At 45.4% G+C, this 15,109-nt stretch overlaps 1 protein-coding gene across 1 annotated transcript in view; it reads left to right on the top strand.

Moving 5' to 3' along the window:
* Positions 1 to 14,513, top strand: part of URAD (ureidoimidazoline (2-oxo-4-hydroxy-4-carboxy-5-) decarboxylase) — a 49,084-nt gene extending 34,571 nt beyond the window's left edge. The window contains exon 2 of the mRNA XM_068265015.1: positions 13,006 to 14,513. Within this exon, the coding sequence (XP_068121116.1) occupies positions 13,006 to 13,355 (350 nt within the window). The 3' untranslated portion in view covers positions 13,356 to 14,513. The remainder of the gene's footprint in view (positions 1 to 13,005) is intronic.
* The last annotated feature ends 596 nt before the right edge of the window (positions 14,514 to 15,109 follow it).

The following is a 15,109-nucleotide window of genomic DNA, read 5'->3' as shown; positions in this document are numbered from 1 at the left end:
GGCGCAGTCAGTCATAGCGCCCATAGCACTGTGACCTTTTGGAAGGTGAAAAATACCTCCTCCCTCCACCCTCCTCCCTGTTCATGGATCTAGTCTTCCAGGGATTTGTAGAATGTCAAAAGCAAGCTCACATACATTGGCCAGGAATCGAACCCAGGTCAACTGCTTGGAAGGTAGCTATGCTCACCACTATACCACCAACATAACATGCTGAAGCCAGCCAGTTCACTCATCTCTTCAACTACAAGAAAGGCCCAGGAGTAGTCTTAGCTACCGTAATATCTATGTTACGGCAGGGTCCTCATTACACTTTCTCTTACAGGGCTATGGAAACCGTTTTGCCCATGCGATAAAGCGAGGTGCAAAAATGAAATCATGCCTAGCAGAGGATGGTTTCAATCCATCGACCTCTGGGTTATGGGCCCAGCACACTTCCGCTGCGCCACTCTGCTGCCACACTGTAAATGCTTCGTTAGAGGAGGGTGGAGGGAGGAGGCTGGAGGGAGGAGGGGAGGTGGATGGAGGCAGATTATTTTTTTCTCGCAGGAAGGGAAATTGTACTTCTCGGATCCGGATATCCGCACTATCCGCAGATATCCGGGTCATACTGAAAAATATCCGCAGATAGCTATCCGGATTTCTATAGCTATCCGGTATCCGGAATCTGATCCAGATAGCGTAAAAATGGTCGGATATCCGGCCTACCCAGATATCCGGAATGTGGATGAGCACCCCTGGTTCTGACCTCTGCTACAGTGTGACACAACATCCTGCCAGGGCTAACCTGGTCCTTCCGAGCCTTGCCCTGTCTAATTTCTGCCCTACAACCTCAGTAACATTTTGTCTGCTCCCAGTCTATATGCAACTCATATAAAGGTCTGCATATAGTTATGTTCATTGCCCTTTTTTATGATTTCCTGGTAATTTCGGTATTGAGGTCAAATGCTCATTCGTGTTTATCATTTCTATAGCTGTTATGGGACTTTACTGTGCCATATTGCCTGTACGATACTCACAATAAGCGGTTTATACGTATATTGCTGTCTGCGTCCCTTCAGCGCATGTTAACCAACCTGACCTCAACCCATGTAAAATGAAAGAAAGAAGTCCTCACAAAAAAACTGATGATATTACGAAATTCACTTACAGATCTGACCACATTGGGCAATTGTCGGATTGTATGTGGATTAAGAAAAAAAAAGATACTTACCTAGCAGGGGCGTAACAATACACCCTGCAATGGATACAGCCGCAGGGGGGACCAGAAGCCTCAGAGGGCCCTGAAGGTCTGACAACTAAGGGTACTGAGGGAATAAAGCTTTCAGCTCAATTGTTCTAATGACTGCATCTGCTCAGCCACTGATAATGAATAATACAAAGTTTTGCAGGCAAAGTTTTGTAGACAGTCCCTATTCAGTGTGGGCTTGTGTACAGTGCCCTGCCCCTAGCCCCTCCACCCCCTTCCAAGTGTTCTGTCCTGTAGTGATGCTGGAGGAATCTGCAGAGCCAGTTCTGCTCCATCAGAGATGGGACAGAGTGACTGTAATAAGCTGAGGCTTGGAGCACACTCTTCAGTCAGGTTTCTGTGTGCGTTTTGCTGTATGCGTTTTCTGCATACCTAGTGTGTCTGTATGTGTGAAATGCACCTTTTATCACAGAAGCTGATGTAATTGATAGAGAAAATGTGTGCAGTGCTTCACTGCTGTCTGTTTTTATCTGCATGGGGAAAACACATTTAATTGTGCACTAGCTAATTTGATTAACATTGGTTCTCAGTTTACCTGTGCAGAAAGCAGGGGGGTCGCCATCGCCAAAGTTTTGCAGGGGGGCCCAGTGATTTCTAGTTATACCCCTGTTACCTAGTTAGAGAAAGGACTCTGGATCCCCTGGAGACTTCCTGCGTTCGCCTTGTTTTTTTCCACCATTACCACGCAAGGACCCATGGAACATATCAAGAGCTTGTCTGATATGTTCGTGTGGCCACTCTCCCCGCCATGAAGAAATGATGCCGTACTTCATCTACGTGAGTACAGCTGCTTCCGCGAGTGACTCCATGCTCCTGTGCAGTTGCGGTCGTACTCACAAGGGCGCTGGACGGCCATGCATGTGCAAGAAGAAGAGCGTGGCCATGAACTCCCAGAGGGTCACAGTGGAGGCAAGGAGAGTACGGGAAGCCTCTGGGATCATCCATTCCCTCTTCCTAAGTAAGTATCGGTCTTTTGTGCTCCAATCTGATTTGGGTTTTCTTTAAGTTATCTACACACTTTCTGTTTATTTTCTAATGAAATGATCTCTCCTGATTGCTCTGGTCGGGAGGTCTAAAGCCTGGTACATACCTTTGATTTTGACTGGCAAGTTTGATTGGGTCTTTCAGGACCAAGGACTCAGTTGCAGACACAATCTCTGCATCTCCTAATGCTACACCACTGCTGATGTCCTTTGGATTTGGGAGTACTTTAAAGGCGGTTTCTACAGCATTATAGTATGGCATGACTCAATCCTGCCCCCGCACAGAGCAGAGTATGTGAGTCAACCCCGCCCCCGCACAGAGCAGAGTATGTGAGTCAACCCCGCCCCCGTACCGAGCATAGTGTGTAAGTAAACCCCGCACCCGCACAGAGCAGAGTATGTGAGTCAACCCTGCCCCCGCACAGAGCATAGTGTGTGAGTCAACCCCGCCCCCGCACAGAGCAGAGTGTGTGTCAACCCTGCCCCCACACAGAGCAGAGTGTGTGAGTCAACCCAGCCCCCACACAGAGCAGAGTGTGTGTGTCATTCCTGCCCCCGCGCAGAGTGTGTGTCAACCCCGCACAGAGCAGAGTGTGTGAGTCAACCCCGCCCCCGCACAGAGCAGAGCATGTAAGTAAACTTCGCCCCCCCCCCCCACTGAGCAATGCATGCTCTTTGGCTGGGAGTTGAATGTTGCATGTCTGCAGGGCTGGATTTCTGGCAAGGCCACATAGGCCATGGCCTAGGGCACCAGAAATGTAGGGGCGGCTCAGTGAGAGGCAGTAAAGCTGTTTTATACAGCCATCCCTATCTACAAGGACAGCTTTAACCTTTGAACTCTCTGTCCTGTACTTGTGTCATCCCTGCAAGTCCTGTAAGCTCTATCCTGCAGGGATACATCAGCCTAACTCAGATGGAGACACAATGGGTCCATCATTAACGAGATAACAAACATAACATAAAAGTTCTTAAGGAAAACATAAGTTATAATCTATACGCATATTACTGAAATAGTTATTGTCTGTGACATCCAATGATGGAAAGTAAGTAGAATTCTCATTGGGGCACACAGAAATAACAACCATACAGATAGTATAGTTGGCCTTGGACGGTAAAAATTACAAATCCGGCCCTGCATGTCTGTACAATGATCATTCCAAAACTCCTGCTAGAAATGATCTTTAACAATAATTGACAGTGTGTATGTAGATTTACTGTAACTTCCTAGACCTGTCCTGGAGGCAGCATTTGGTTATTAGCTGGCATTCTCAGCTACATTTTAATGTGCTGATTTTATTCATATTCACGCTTTGCAAATAAATGGACGTGATACGTAGCTGGTGCCCATGTGATGGTTTCTTTCTGAGAATGCTTTATTCAAAGAGAAACTGTAGTGAAAATAACCTAATAAAATAGCTTTTTTTTTTTTACAATATTCATTTGTAAATTATTTAGTCAGTGTTTGACTCTTTTTTAAAATCTTTCCTCACCCTGATTTACATTCTGAAATTACATGGTGGCGTTACATTACATTATTACAGGTGGCAACATCTTTAGTCCTGTCAGGTGATCCCTTACCTCATCTCCCAGAAAGCTCAAGGGAGGGGAGAGGATGTGACATCACTGGGGGCGGGGCTACATCTAATATACAACAATATATAGCTATAGGAAGTATTTTTGATGCTAGAACCAGGATGATTACCTTAAAAATGTGTATCTCAAATAATTTACCGCATTCTACTATGGCCTCAATTCACTGAGCAGTTTAGACTAGTCTACAGATGGTTTTTAGCCTACTGATGGTTTGGTGTAATGTTTTAGACCTGTTTTTAGATGTGGTCTAACATTCAGTAATTACACAATTCACAAAGGCAAACAAGGATTAACCACTCCCACTTTTTCTGACAGAGATTAGACCAGCTGATTTCTGTAGGTAAAGTATTTCTGTGAGGTATTTTAGATGTGAGGATGGAATCTTTTGAATTAATTATGCAAGAGGGTAATTGTATTCAGAGAAGAGCTCATCAGAGGAGAAGGATGTCAGTCACAGCTACTTGTTTGTGAATTGCATCTTTTGATCATTTCCCCTGCTTTACCCACCTAATTATCAAATGGTTTAGACCAGGTCTAAAAACAGGTCTAAAACATTTGGTAATAGTGAATTCCCGTTTGATGCAACTGACGAAACCATCAGTAGACTAAAAACCATCAGTAGACTAGTCTAAGCGGCTTAGTGAATTGAGGCCTATATGTCGCTACAGATCCTATTTTAAAAAATGGCAGTTTTTGCTGCTCAGGTCTTTAGCAACCTTTGTATAATAGGGAGACCGGCTACAGGCAAATGCAGGGGCTCAGCTGTTTAACAGAGGAAAACCAATCTCCAGATTTTCCATCTAATAAAGCCCAGAAAGTGCTTTACAACTCTTTGCAGAAGGACAGATAAATATTTATATTTTAATCAATTCTCTGCAGAGAAGACCTTGGCTAAACTGGCCTGACTCCAGGTCAATGTCTCTTTCTCTTAGCTTTGTATCAGCTGTCCATTCTCTGCATCAATAACAGGAAGGTGCTACCAGCAGGTTGAATGGCACAAATTATGGATGCACAAAAGCAAAGGCTCTCTTTCCAAAGAATCAGTCACAGATTAGGAAGAGGAGGAGCAGAGGGGAAGAATAAAGTGAAAGTACCTTGATTCACAAAAGGGGGAAAATAAAGTACTGAGGAAGATGAAAGGAAAGACAGGCAAGTCCAACATCCTGTAGGAAAGGCCTTGCTACATATTCATGGCCTGACTGTACCCGAGAGACTGGAATGTACAGGCTGTATAATTCATCCCAGTCATGGGACTCCTCAGGCCCGGTTTCTATAGCTTCAGATTGTGCAATGCAAAGGAACACAATGTGCAATATACCTTGTTACCAACTGCCAGAGTTGTCTGACAGATTCAGACAGCAATGTCATATTTATCACATAACAAAAACAGTAGACTAGGACATCAGCCAATATAACATTTTCTTGTCTTTTGCCTTTGTTTAAGCAGGCTAAATTAGACCTCTGTAAAGCCTGGTACACACTTTCAATCAGTAACATAGCTAGATATTATGGGGCACCATAGCAAAGGGGCCCTCAGATATGGGCACTCTTTAGCTATGCCACCTGCCCCTACCCTATAGATATGAGTTGATAATAGGCCATTTACATTCTTGTGCAATCTACACTGCATAGTCCATGGGCACTGGTAGCCAGAGGGTGGAGGCACACAAGAAACTTAACCTCCTTGCCGGTTATCCCGAGCTGAGCTCGGGGTAACCTGCGCAGGAGGATTGCTCTGGCCCTGCTGGGCCGATTTTCGCTTATTTTTTCTACACGCAGCTAGCACTTTGCTAGCTGCGTGTAGTATACAAGGCGAGAGTGTTTGTTCTGAACGGGATTTCCTGCTTGCGCAGATCGCCGGAGGTGATCGGAGTGGGTGGGGGGATGCCGCTGCTCAGCGGCTATCATGTAGCTAGCGCTAGGCTAGCTACATGATTTTAAAAAAAAAAGTTTTTTTTAAAAAGTGCCCCCTTGCCGACATAATTGGAACGGCAAGGGGGTTAATAGGGATCATCAGGCTCAAATTTACCTCACAGGAGCTTATAGAGACAGATGACTTGGCAGTTGGCACTTTAGACTTCGCCCTCTATGAACCTACAACCCCCAGGGCTGGTTCTAGACTTTTTGCTGCCTGAGGCAGACTTGTCAGGATGCATAACTTCCCCCCCCCCCCCCCCCTCTCCTCCTGATTTGGAATGATTGCACAGCACCCGACAAGCACATGACAAGCTGCAGCTCAACACAATAGCACACTGGCTGGCTGTGAGTCTGTGACAAACAAACGGCTCCCCCCCAGCCACTCCATTCCTCCTCATTCAGGACAGCAGTGTCACCTCCCCCTTTCTGCTGTGCAAGTCAAATGAAACACTGCTGCTCTCCTCCCTCCCCCTCCTCACTCACTGTTAGACTCCTCACACAGCACAACAAGCAGCTTTTCCCCAATGATGACCTCTTCATCTTGCTTTCCTCTCGCCTCCTACTCTGACTGCATGCTGTTAGTGTAAACACACAGTACAAACATGCTGCCCCTGTAATCTCTGTGCCTGATGCAAAGGTTTCACCTTCCTTCATGAGAGAACCGTCCCTGACAACCCCCCACCAAAGTGCACAACAAGTGTGCTGGCTGTGCCATCTGTCATTTCTCCCTTACTTCCCTTGCTCGTCATAGCTACAGGTGCCCCTTAGTATTAGGTCGCCAGTAGTACCCTCAATATTAGGTAACTAGAGGCACCCCCAAGTATCAGGTAGCTAGAGGAACCTGGGTATTAGGGAGCTAGAGGTACCCCTGACTGAAGGGAGATCTCGTCAGTGGAATGCAGAGAGCAGGATGAGTAACCTCTCATTTACACTCTCATCAGGACTCTGCATAGGGAAGGAGGGAGGGAGACGCTTGGGGAGGGGAGTAAGACCCGCCTTCCCTTCATCAGGCACCTGTAGGCACGTGCCTACAGTGCATTATGTTATAACCGGCCCTGTAGTAAATACATCAACTTGCTCCAAGACCCCATAGCAGCAGCTATGGCAGCTGCTATACTCCAGCTTTCAATTATGATTTCCCAATCACTGACCAATTTTACCACTACTTTGTAGTATGAGAGTTTACCTATACAATCTGCTCATAATATTCAATAACTGACTCTCATACTACCTGCAGTGTTCTCTGTCACACATAATTGGCCACCTTTTCCTCCCTACTGTAATCGTTCACTACAAAATGACAAATTCCCATCACAAGCAGCTGCAATAGGGATTTCATAGGGATTTCAATTATATTCCATTGGGATTTCAATTATATGATACAATTAATGAGCTGGAAGCTCTAAGAGAGTGTGATACGGAAATGTTCAGGATTGATGCCAGTCGGTGGTCGGTGGAAAATTATTATTTATTATTATTATAGCACTGACATCTTCTGTAGTGCTTTACAGAGAGTCATGTCACTTACTATCCCTCAGAGGGTCTCACAATCTAATCCCTACATTGGCCATATATCCATTGTTGTCTAGGGTCAATTTAGGGGGAAGCCAATTAACCTATCTGTATGTTTTTGGGGTGTTGGAGGAAACCAGAATGCCCAGAGGAAACCCAGACAGACACAGAGAATATACACACTCCTTGCAGATAGTGCCCTGGCTGGGATTTGAACCAGGGACCCAGCACTACAAGGCGAGAGTGCTAGCCACTACACCATTGTGCTGCATTTACCCCCAATTTACACCCTCCATGCCCAGCAGCCCCTCTGTTCAATGTACAGCAGGCCACTTCTTCAACCTACAGCCCCCAATTTCAGCAGACAGCCTCTTACATGTCCAGTCTTCCCCTTGTGCAGTGGCTCCTGTAGACCATGGCCTGTGTGTCCTAAGTAGAAATCTGGTCCTGATTGTGGTGTGGTGAATACTGCTCACTACGCCAACGCACTGCCCTATAAGTTACCAGCTCTTGCTCTGTGTAGCTAATTCATCTAGGTTCACTCTAATCGTGCCAAACTCATTAACATTTATACTTAATGTATGCATAGAAATATTTAATTTCGACAGGAGCGACCCCTCAAAAATTGAAAGGTTGACAAAATATGTGATTTGATTGCTATAGTGCTGAAATGAGATAATGAGACATTTTGACAAAACAGTCTGCAGGGGTGGGGGGTAAAGGCTTAACTGGCTTGGGACCAGGGATGTAAGCATAGCTCCCAACTGTCCCTCTTTTGGAGGGACAGTCCCTCTTAGGGCCCTTTTCCACTAGCAGTCGCTAGCGTTCACGCTGAACGCTAGCGATTGCTGAATCGCAAAGCTTAAAAATTACCAGCGATTTCCCGACGTTTGCGGCCGCGATTTTGCTATGCTATGCACTGCATAGCAAAATCGCGGCAAATATCGCTCCGCGCCGCAAACGCGTTGCAGGCAAAAACGAATCGCGGTAGTGGAAATACCCTACCGTGATTCCTATGTTATTTAGCAAACCCTAGCGATTGTAAAATCGCTAGCGGTTTGCGATTTTGAGATTCCGCTAGCGCAAATGCGCTAGTGGAAAAGGGCCCTTAGGGAGCCCAGTCCCACTGTCCCTCTTTCCTCCTCATTTGCCCCTCTTTCAGGACTGATGTACAGATCTATGTGAATATTTGTATTTTTGTACTTAAAAAGTGTTTAAAAGACTCAAAACTATATTCCCATCATTTTAAATTGATGCATTTCTTATTTCCAAATGTAATGACATTGGAAAGGACACGTTTGGTATGAATTATAAAGCTATATTTTACTTAAGGATTCTTCCTGGTATGCATGGCTAAGGGTGTGGCAATAGCGTGCCTGGAAGTGTGGAAGGGGTGTGTCTTAAGCTGTCCCTGTTTCTTATCTCAGGTAGTTGGGAGGCACGTGTAAAATTCTGTGTTGCACTTAAGGTTCCCTACCTTTGATGCGACATAGAATCTAAGCCAGTTATTTTCCGCAGTCCCAAGCCGATCATTGTTCACTGCAGCCGCTGATTCAATCGTCATGTGACAGCCAAGCTTTTTCCTGTCGGTAAAGGCCCGTACTCACGGGCTGCAAAAATCGCCTGTCGCCAGCACACGTGAGCGTGCTAGCGACAGGCCGGCGACAGCTTCTCTTCAGGTCCCTCCGCGTACACACGCGGAAGAGGGACCAGCGGCGAGACGGAAGCTGTCGCCGACGTTCCTCCTCCCCCCGCCGGAAGCTTTATTCACCTCTATGGAGGTTGCTGTCGCTAGTCCGCGTACTCACGCGGACTAGCGACAGTTGCGGCGGAGGTGCGGCGGCGACTGTTGCCATGCGATTGAAACTTTCAATCGCATGGCGACAAGAGCGGCGGGCGACAGTTCGGGGTGCGCGCGTGTGCGACCACCCATACTCACGGGCGACCTGTCGCCGCAACACGCGCGCGCCGCGTATTGAGGCGACAAAAGTCCCTCGTGAGTATGGGCCATAAGGAGCCAGTTTCATTGGCTACTTCCCAGGCGAACACTGTGAGCCATTCACAGTGATCACAAACACAGGCTTGAGAAAGGGGCCAGAGCGGCGTGGTCCTAAATGGATAAAAAAAAGGCTTGGGGAGGCTATGCAGTTTATTATTAATATTGAAATGTAAAAAAAATATATTCTTTATTAACAACACACAACAACAGTTTCTAGGCTAAATTGCCCCCCCCCCCCCTCCCGTGGACTCAATAATTTTATATGCGATGTAGTATTGAGCCCCCCAGTATAGGTAGCCAGGTATGGGTGTCCCCAGTATAGACTAGCTAGGTATAGGTGCCCCAGTATGGGTTAGCCAGGCATAGGTGTCCCAGTATAGGTTATCCAGGTTTAGGTGCCCCAGTATAGCTTAGCCAGGTATAGTTGCCCCCAAAATAGCTTAGCCAGTTAAAGGTGCCACATATAGCTTAGCCAGGTATAGGTCCCCCCAGTATAATTAGCCAGGTGTAGGTTCCCCCAGTATAGCTTATCCAGGTACAGGTGCCGCAGTATGGCTTTGCCAGTTATAGGTGACCCCATTATAGCTTAGCTAGGTATAGTTGCCCTAGTTTAGCTTAGCCAGGCATAGGTGCCCCCCTCCCCGGTGGAGGAGGGAGCCGTGGCACACTGGGGCTCTGCTGTCGGGAGGGGGGGCCTGTCTCCTCCCTCACTGCGAAGATCACTGGGATGTTGTACCTCCAGCTGCTTACCCTAAGACTAAAGCTGGCCACTAACGGTCCAATTTCTAGCGAAAAATCGTTCGAGCGATCAGAAATTCTGATCGGATTGGTTGTAAATAATCTCCATTGGTGGACACAATCGATTATGAACGAGTGAAAAAAATGTCGCCCGAATGAATTTTCGTCGAACGAAAATTTGGATTTTCTTGGTGGTCGTGATAGATAGGAAGCAATGGTTGGTTAGTTGATGGTGTAATGAACGATTTTTCGTCCGATCAGAATTTCTGATCGCTCGAACGATTTTTCGCTAGAAATTGGACCGTTAGTGGCCAGTGGCTGGAGACTGAATATCCTGGCGACAGTGATCTTCGCATGGAGCCTGGAAGGTGAGTCTTTACTTCACTGCTCCGGCTGCCATGCATTGCTACAATGGAGGGGGAGCACCGAGAGGGAGCCCCAAGGTGAGGGAGGGAGGAGTTGGGCCCCCTCCCGGCGGTTAAGTCCCAGTGTGCTGCTGCTCCCCCTTCAACACTGCGCTGGATGTGCCCTCCTCCCTCACAGCGCCCTGGGAGGGCACCCGCCTCGCCCGCCCATAGAAATGGGGCTGCTGTCATCCTTTGTATCATTGTATGTATTTATTGTCCAACGCTGCATAATATGTTAGAGCTTTATATAAATAAAATAATAACAAAAATGAGGTGTGAAATGTTCATATACTTTGAATCACACTACATTTCAGTGCACAAAGCAGTGTCCATTACAATGCAACATATCAGTGTCAAAGGGCTCTAAAAGAAACATCCTAACACCCGAGCTAATTGTTTTAAGTGCATCAGAAGAAATAGGATTTGCATAGACATCATGTTGAAATTGGATCTGCCAGTAAACTGAGCACAGTTTTTACTCTTGAAATCGCCACTAGTCAAAGACATCCTATATAATAAAACCCTATTGTCTCTGCGTCCCGTGTCCCTGAGTGTCCCATCTGCGCTCTGCACATGTGCAGGGACATAGAGACAGTGATGGGGAGTGACGTGAGCCGCACGGCGTGGAAGGGTGCACGCGGCTCTAGCGCGTGCGCAGCGGACGCATGCGCAATGAAGTCCTAGCCCATTTTTAAACAAGCTCAGGCCCACTAGTTTGTTTCATAAATAGGACAAAAAGAAAGTGGTGATTAACAGCAAAAGGGGCTGATATGTAAAATACTATACTTTATAAATATGCCCATAGCTACTTCTCACAGATACATAGTAAAATCTGGTTGAAACATCAATAATGATCATAACTGTGGATGTGGCGTAGTGGTTAGCTCTCTCGCCGTGCAGCGCTGGGTCCCTGGTTTGAATCCCAGCCAGGGCACTATCTGCAAAGAGTTTGTATGTTCTCTCAGTGTCTGCGTGGGTTTCCTCCGGGCACTCCGGTTTCCTCCCACATTCCAAAAACATACAGATAAGGCAATTGGCTCCCCCTAAAAAATTGGCCCTAGACTACAGTACTTACACTACATAATATAGACATATGGCAATGGTAGGGATTAGATTGTGAGCTCCTTTGAGGGACAGTTAGTGACAAGATATATATATACTGTACAGCGCTGTGTAATATGTCGGCGCTATATAAATACTAAATAATAAAAAATAATAATATCATATGAGTACTGCAGCAAAGAGTCATGCAACAGAAGAGTGTGTGGGTGTGTCTCCCCGCTATAATGCACAATAGAGAATATGGATGTATATGCTGTCCTCTCTTATTTTGAATACCAAAGAGTTACATGGAACATGAGGCTGCCCCAGGCACATTACAGTCTCGGCATCCACTTTATCATGATCGCCCTGAAGTGCCCAGAGCCTGTACAGCCAGCATGTAACAACACAAACTTTCATTTCCACTTCCTTTTTCACAGCACCCCTTAATTAGTTCTATTTTTCAATCGTTTTTTCAGTTTGTTTGTTTGTTGAGTATTTATGGCGTGTGACAAACTGGTCATATTATACAATTAGTGATCCAAAATAAATCTGCTAAATACAGGCTTTAGGTTTTTCATGGCCAAAATGATCGTCCCTGACCATTTCAGTCAGAGATGTAAATTATGTCCAACTGTCTTCACAGAATTGCTGGTTTCAGGGGCGTAACTAGAGGGGAGCAGTACCTGCAACTGCAGGGGGGTCCAGAGATGTGAGGAGGCCACAACTACTAACCTTCCCTTCCTCCGATACTCCAGATCAGGTGCTTTGTGGCTGCACATGATCCTTATAAGATGGTCCCCCAGGCTGTGAGGGTAACCAAGGGGTGGCAAGGGAAGGTTTGTAAACATAAAAGGTGCCCTATAAAACTGTGCCCATGATTTGTAGTTATGCCCCTGGCTGGTTTCCTCTTTAGTGACTTGTTATTATTACGGGTAGGTAGACAGAGGTTTACCAATATTCTACTATTGTTATAAGCCAGCACCTAAAAGTACAATGGCAGTATTGTTACCAATGTTCTACTTGGTAACATTACTTGGTGAAGACCAGGCACCCAAATGGCATGGACACCATTTTTTAGCGTACACCTCCCCCACCACTCTCTCACAGAGTTACCTTAGCAAATATTTTCTCAATGCCTAACAATGGTTGCAGGACATTTCCACCACTTCAGCAACCACCACAGAAAAAGAAGAATAGACCAACTCTATAGGCTGGAAGCACATCAAAGGCCTTGAAGGTTTTAGCTTGAAAAGACTGGAAATATCCTAAAGTTCTTATCTTGTCCCTGCTTGAGGGAAGCCATAAATTCCTCAGGCTTATTACACTATTCTCTTGGTTACCCAGTGAACTAACCAAATGTTTTTATTGCCACATAATCACAGCCCTGCCAGCAAAAGCTTGTACTGGTAGGACGCATTAAACCTCAACCTATTTTAGCACTGTAAAAATATTTGCAAAAAAACAAAGCAAAAACAATGCTAGCATCAGGACAGGGGGACGTTGTTGTACCAGAGTTTTTATTGCTGTGTATATTTTATTTTAGAATTTTATGCTTTTCTTGTACAGGTAAGGAAGGCATTCTGAGGTGTCACCCTGACCTGGCTGGAAGGGAACTCGCAAGTGGCTCTCTGACTATGGAATCTCAGAAGGAACAGAGACAAGCAGGTCTCACCTCACTTAGTACTGAGGAGAGAGAACAATTAGGCCTCCTAAACTTCCAATACAAGACCAAGTTTGCATTTCCATTTGTCATTTGTGCCAAAATGTCTGACAAGGATAAAATCCTGCAGGAAATCAGCCGTCGTCTTCGAAATGACCCGTCTCAAGAACTGCTTAAAGGCATTGAGGAAGTGAAGAAGATTTGTCATTTGAGAGTGCAAGACATACTGAGTAAAGGGTTGCCCACAAAGCTGTGATATGTTTTACAAATAAACAGTGCGCTTTTATGGAACTTATGATGGGAGGAGCCTAAAAATAAATATCTAAAAACTGTATTTTGACAAACTCTAATGCTGGGAGTACACGATGATATTTTTTCAGCCGATTTACCGTCCGATTGATTTTCCGATCTATTTTCTTATCAATTTCTATTCACGTCTATGAGAAAATGATTAGAAAAATGATCGAAAATAAGATGGGACATGTCGGAAATTATCTATCGAACCATCTATCTGACAAAATATCTCATGGTGTATTCCCAGCATAAGGCCTGGAACCCACTAGCAGTGCTTTTCCACTACCCACTAGATCCCTTTTCCTGGAACCCACTAGGAACCCTTTTCCACTACCCACTAAAACCCTTTTCCTGGAACCCACTAAAACCCTTTTCCTGGAACCCACTAGAACCCTTTTGTAAGCACTTGTGAATTGAACATCTCTTGATAATGCAATGCTATGTGGGTAATCCCACTTGTGGGATGTAACCTTTCTTTTAACTCCCCCATAGCATTACATTAGCAAGAGCTTATTAAATCACTAGTGCTTACAAAAGGCTGCGAGTGGGTCCCAGGCCTTATGGTCTTTTTTTTTTTCAGTCTCTGTTGTTAAAGTACATCTGTACTGAGTGGGTAACAGAGGCTGAAATATTTATTTCCTTTTAAACAATGCAGATTGCCTGGCTGTCCTGCTGCCTCTGTTTTAATATTCTTAGCCATAGACCCTGAACAAGCATGCAGCAGATTGGATGTTTCTGACTGAGGTCTGACTGGATGAGCCACATGCTTGTTTCAGGTGTGTGATTCAGACACTACTGCAGCCAAAGAGATCAGCAGGACTGCCATGCAACTGGTATTGTTTAAAAGGAAGTAAATATGGCAGCCACCATAGCCATAGCTTCCAACTGTCCTTCTTTTGGAGGGACAGTCCCTCTTTGGAGACCAAATCCCGCTGCCCCTCTTTCTTCTTCATTTGTCCCTCTTTCAGAATGTAAATGTATATATTGTTGTGCTGCAAATGTATTTCATTGACTCTAAGCTTTATTCTCTTCATATAGATTGATCTTTTTTTTCAAATGTTAAAATAAAGGAAAACGAATGATTGGTGAAATAAAGGACTAGTGTAGTATAAATTACAAAGCTGGGTCCTTTGCTGATTGTTTGTAGTTCTCGTGACTAGGGGTGTGGTGGGGCATCTTAAAGTGTCCCTGTTTCTTATTCCTAAAAGTTGGGAGGTATGCCATATCCCTCTCAATTCAAGTGTACATTATTCTTAAAGAGACTCTGAAGTCTCATTTTCTACTAGTTTTTTTAATGTAATCTTGTTTAGCATTATAGCCTTATTTGAATCACCGCAATCCTGACGCAAAACGGGTGTTTTTTTTATAGGGAAAATGACCTGCAAAGTTCCACGACTTTGCAGGTTGCAGATCGTGCTGCCCTGGAGAGGCAGAGCTTTGAGCTGTAACTCAGCCTCTCCGTAATCAATCTCCTCCAATCTCCGCCTCCTCCCCGCCCCTCTCAGTGAAAGAAGAATGAGAGGCGGCGAACTGCAGAGATTGACTGTGGAGGAGGCAGAGCTACAGCGTAAAGCTCTGCCTCTTCTAGGAAGTAAAGCCCTGCGGCCCTGGAAGCTTTGCAGGGCTTTTTCTCTATGATAAAACACTTGTTTTGTGGCAGGAATGCGGCGATTCAAGTAAAGATATAATACTGTAAGGAAACGCGGAAAGGCCGCC

Source organism: Hyperolius riggenbachi, chromosome 2, assembly GCF_040937935.1.
Source record: "Hyperolius riggenbachi isolate aHypRig1 chromosome 2, aHypRig1.pri, whole genome shotgun sequence".
NCBI lineage: Eukaryota > Metazoa > Chordata > Amphibia > Anura > Hyperoliidae > Hyperolius > Hyperolius riggenbachi.
The sequence above is the reverse complement of the archived record's forward strand: the minus strand, read 5'-3'. Positions and strand labels throughout refer to the sequence as shown.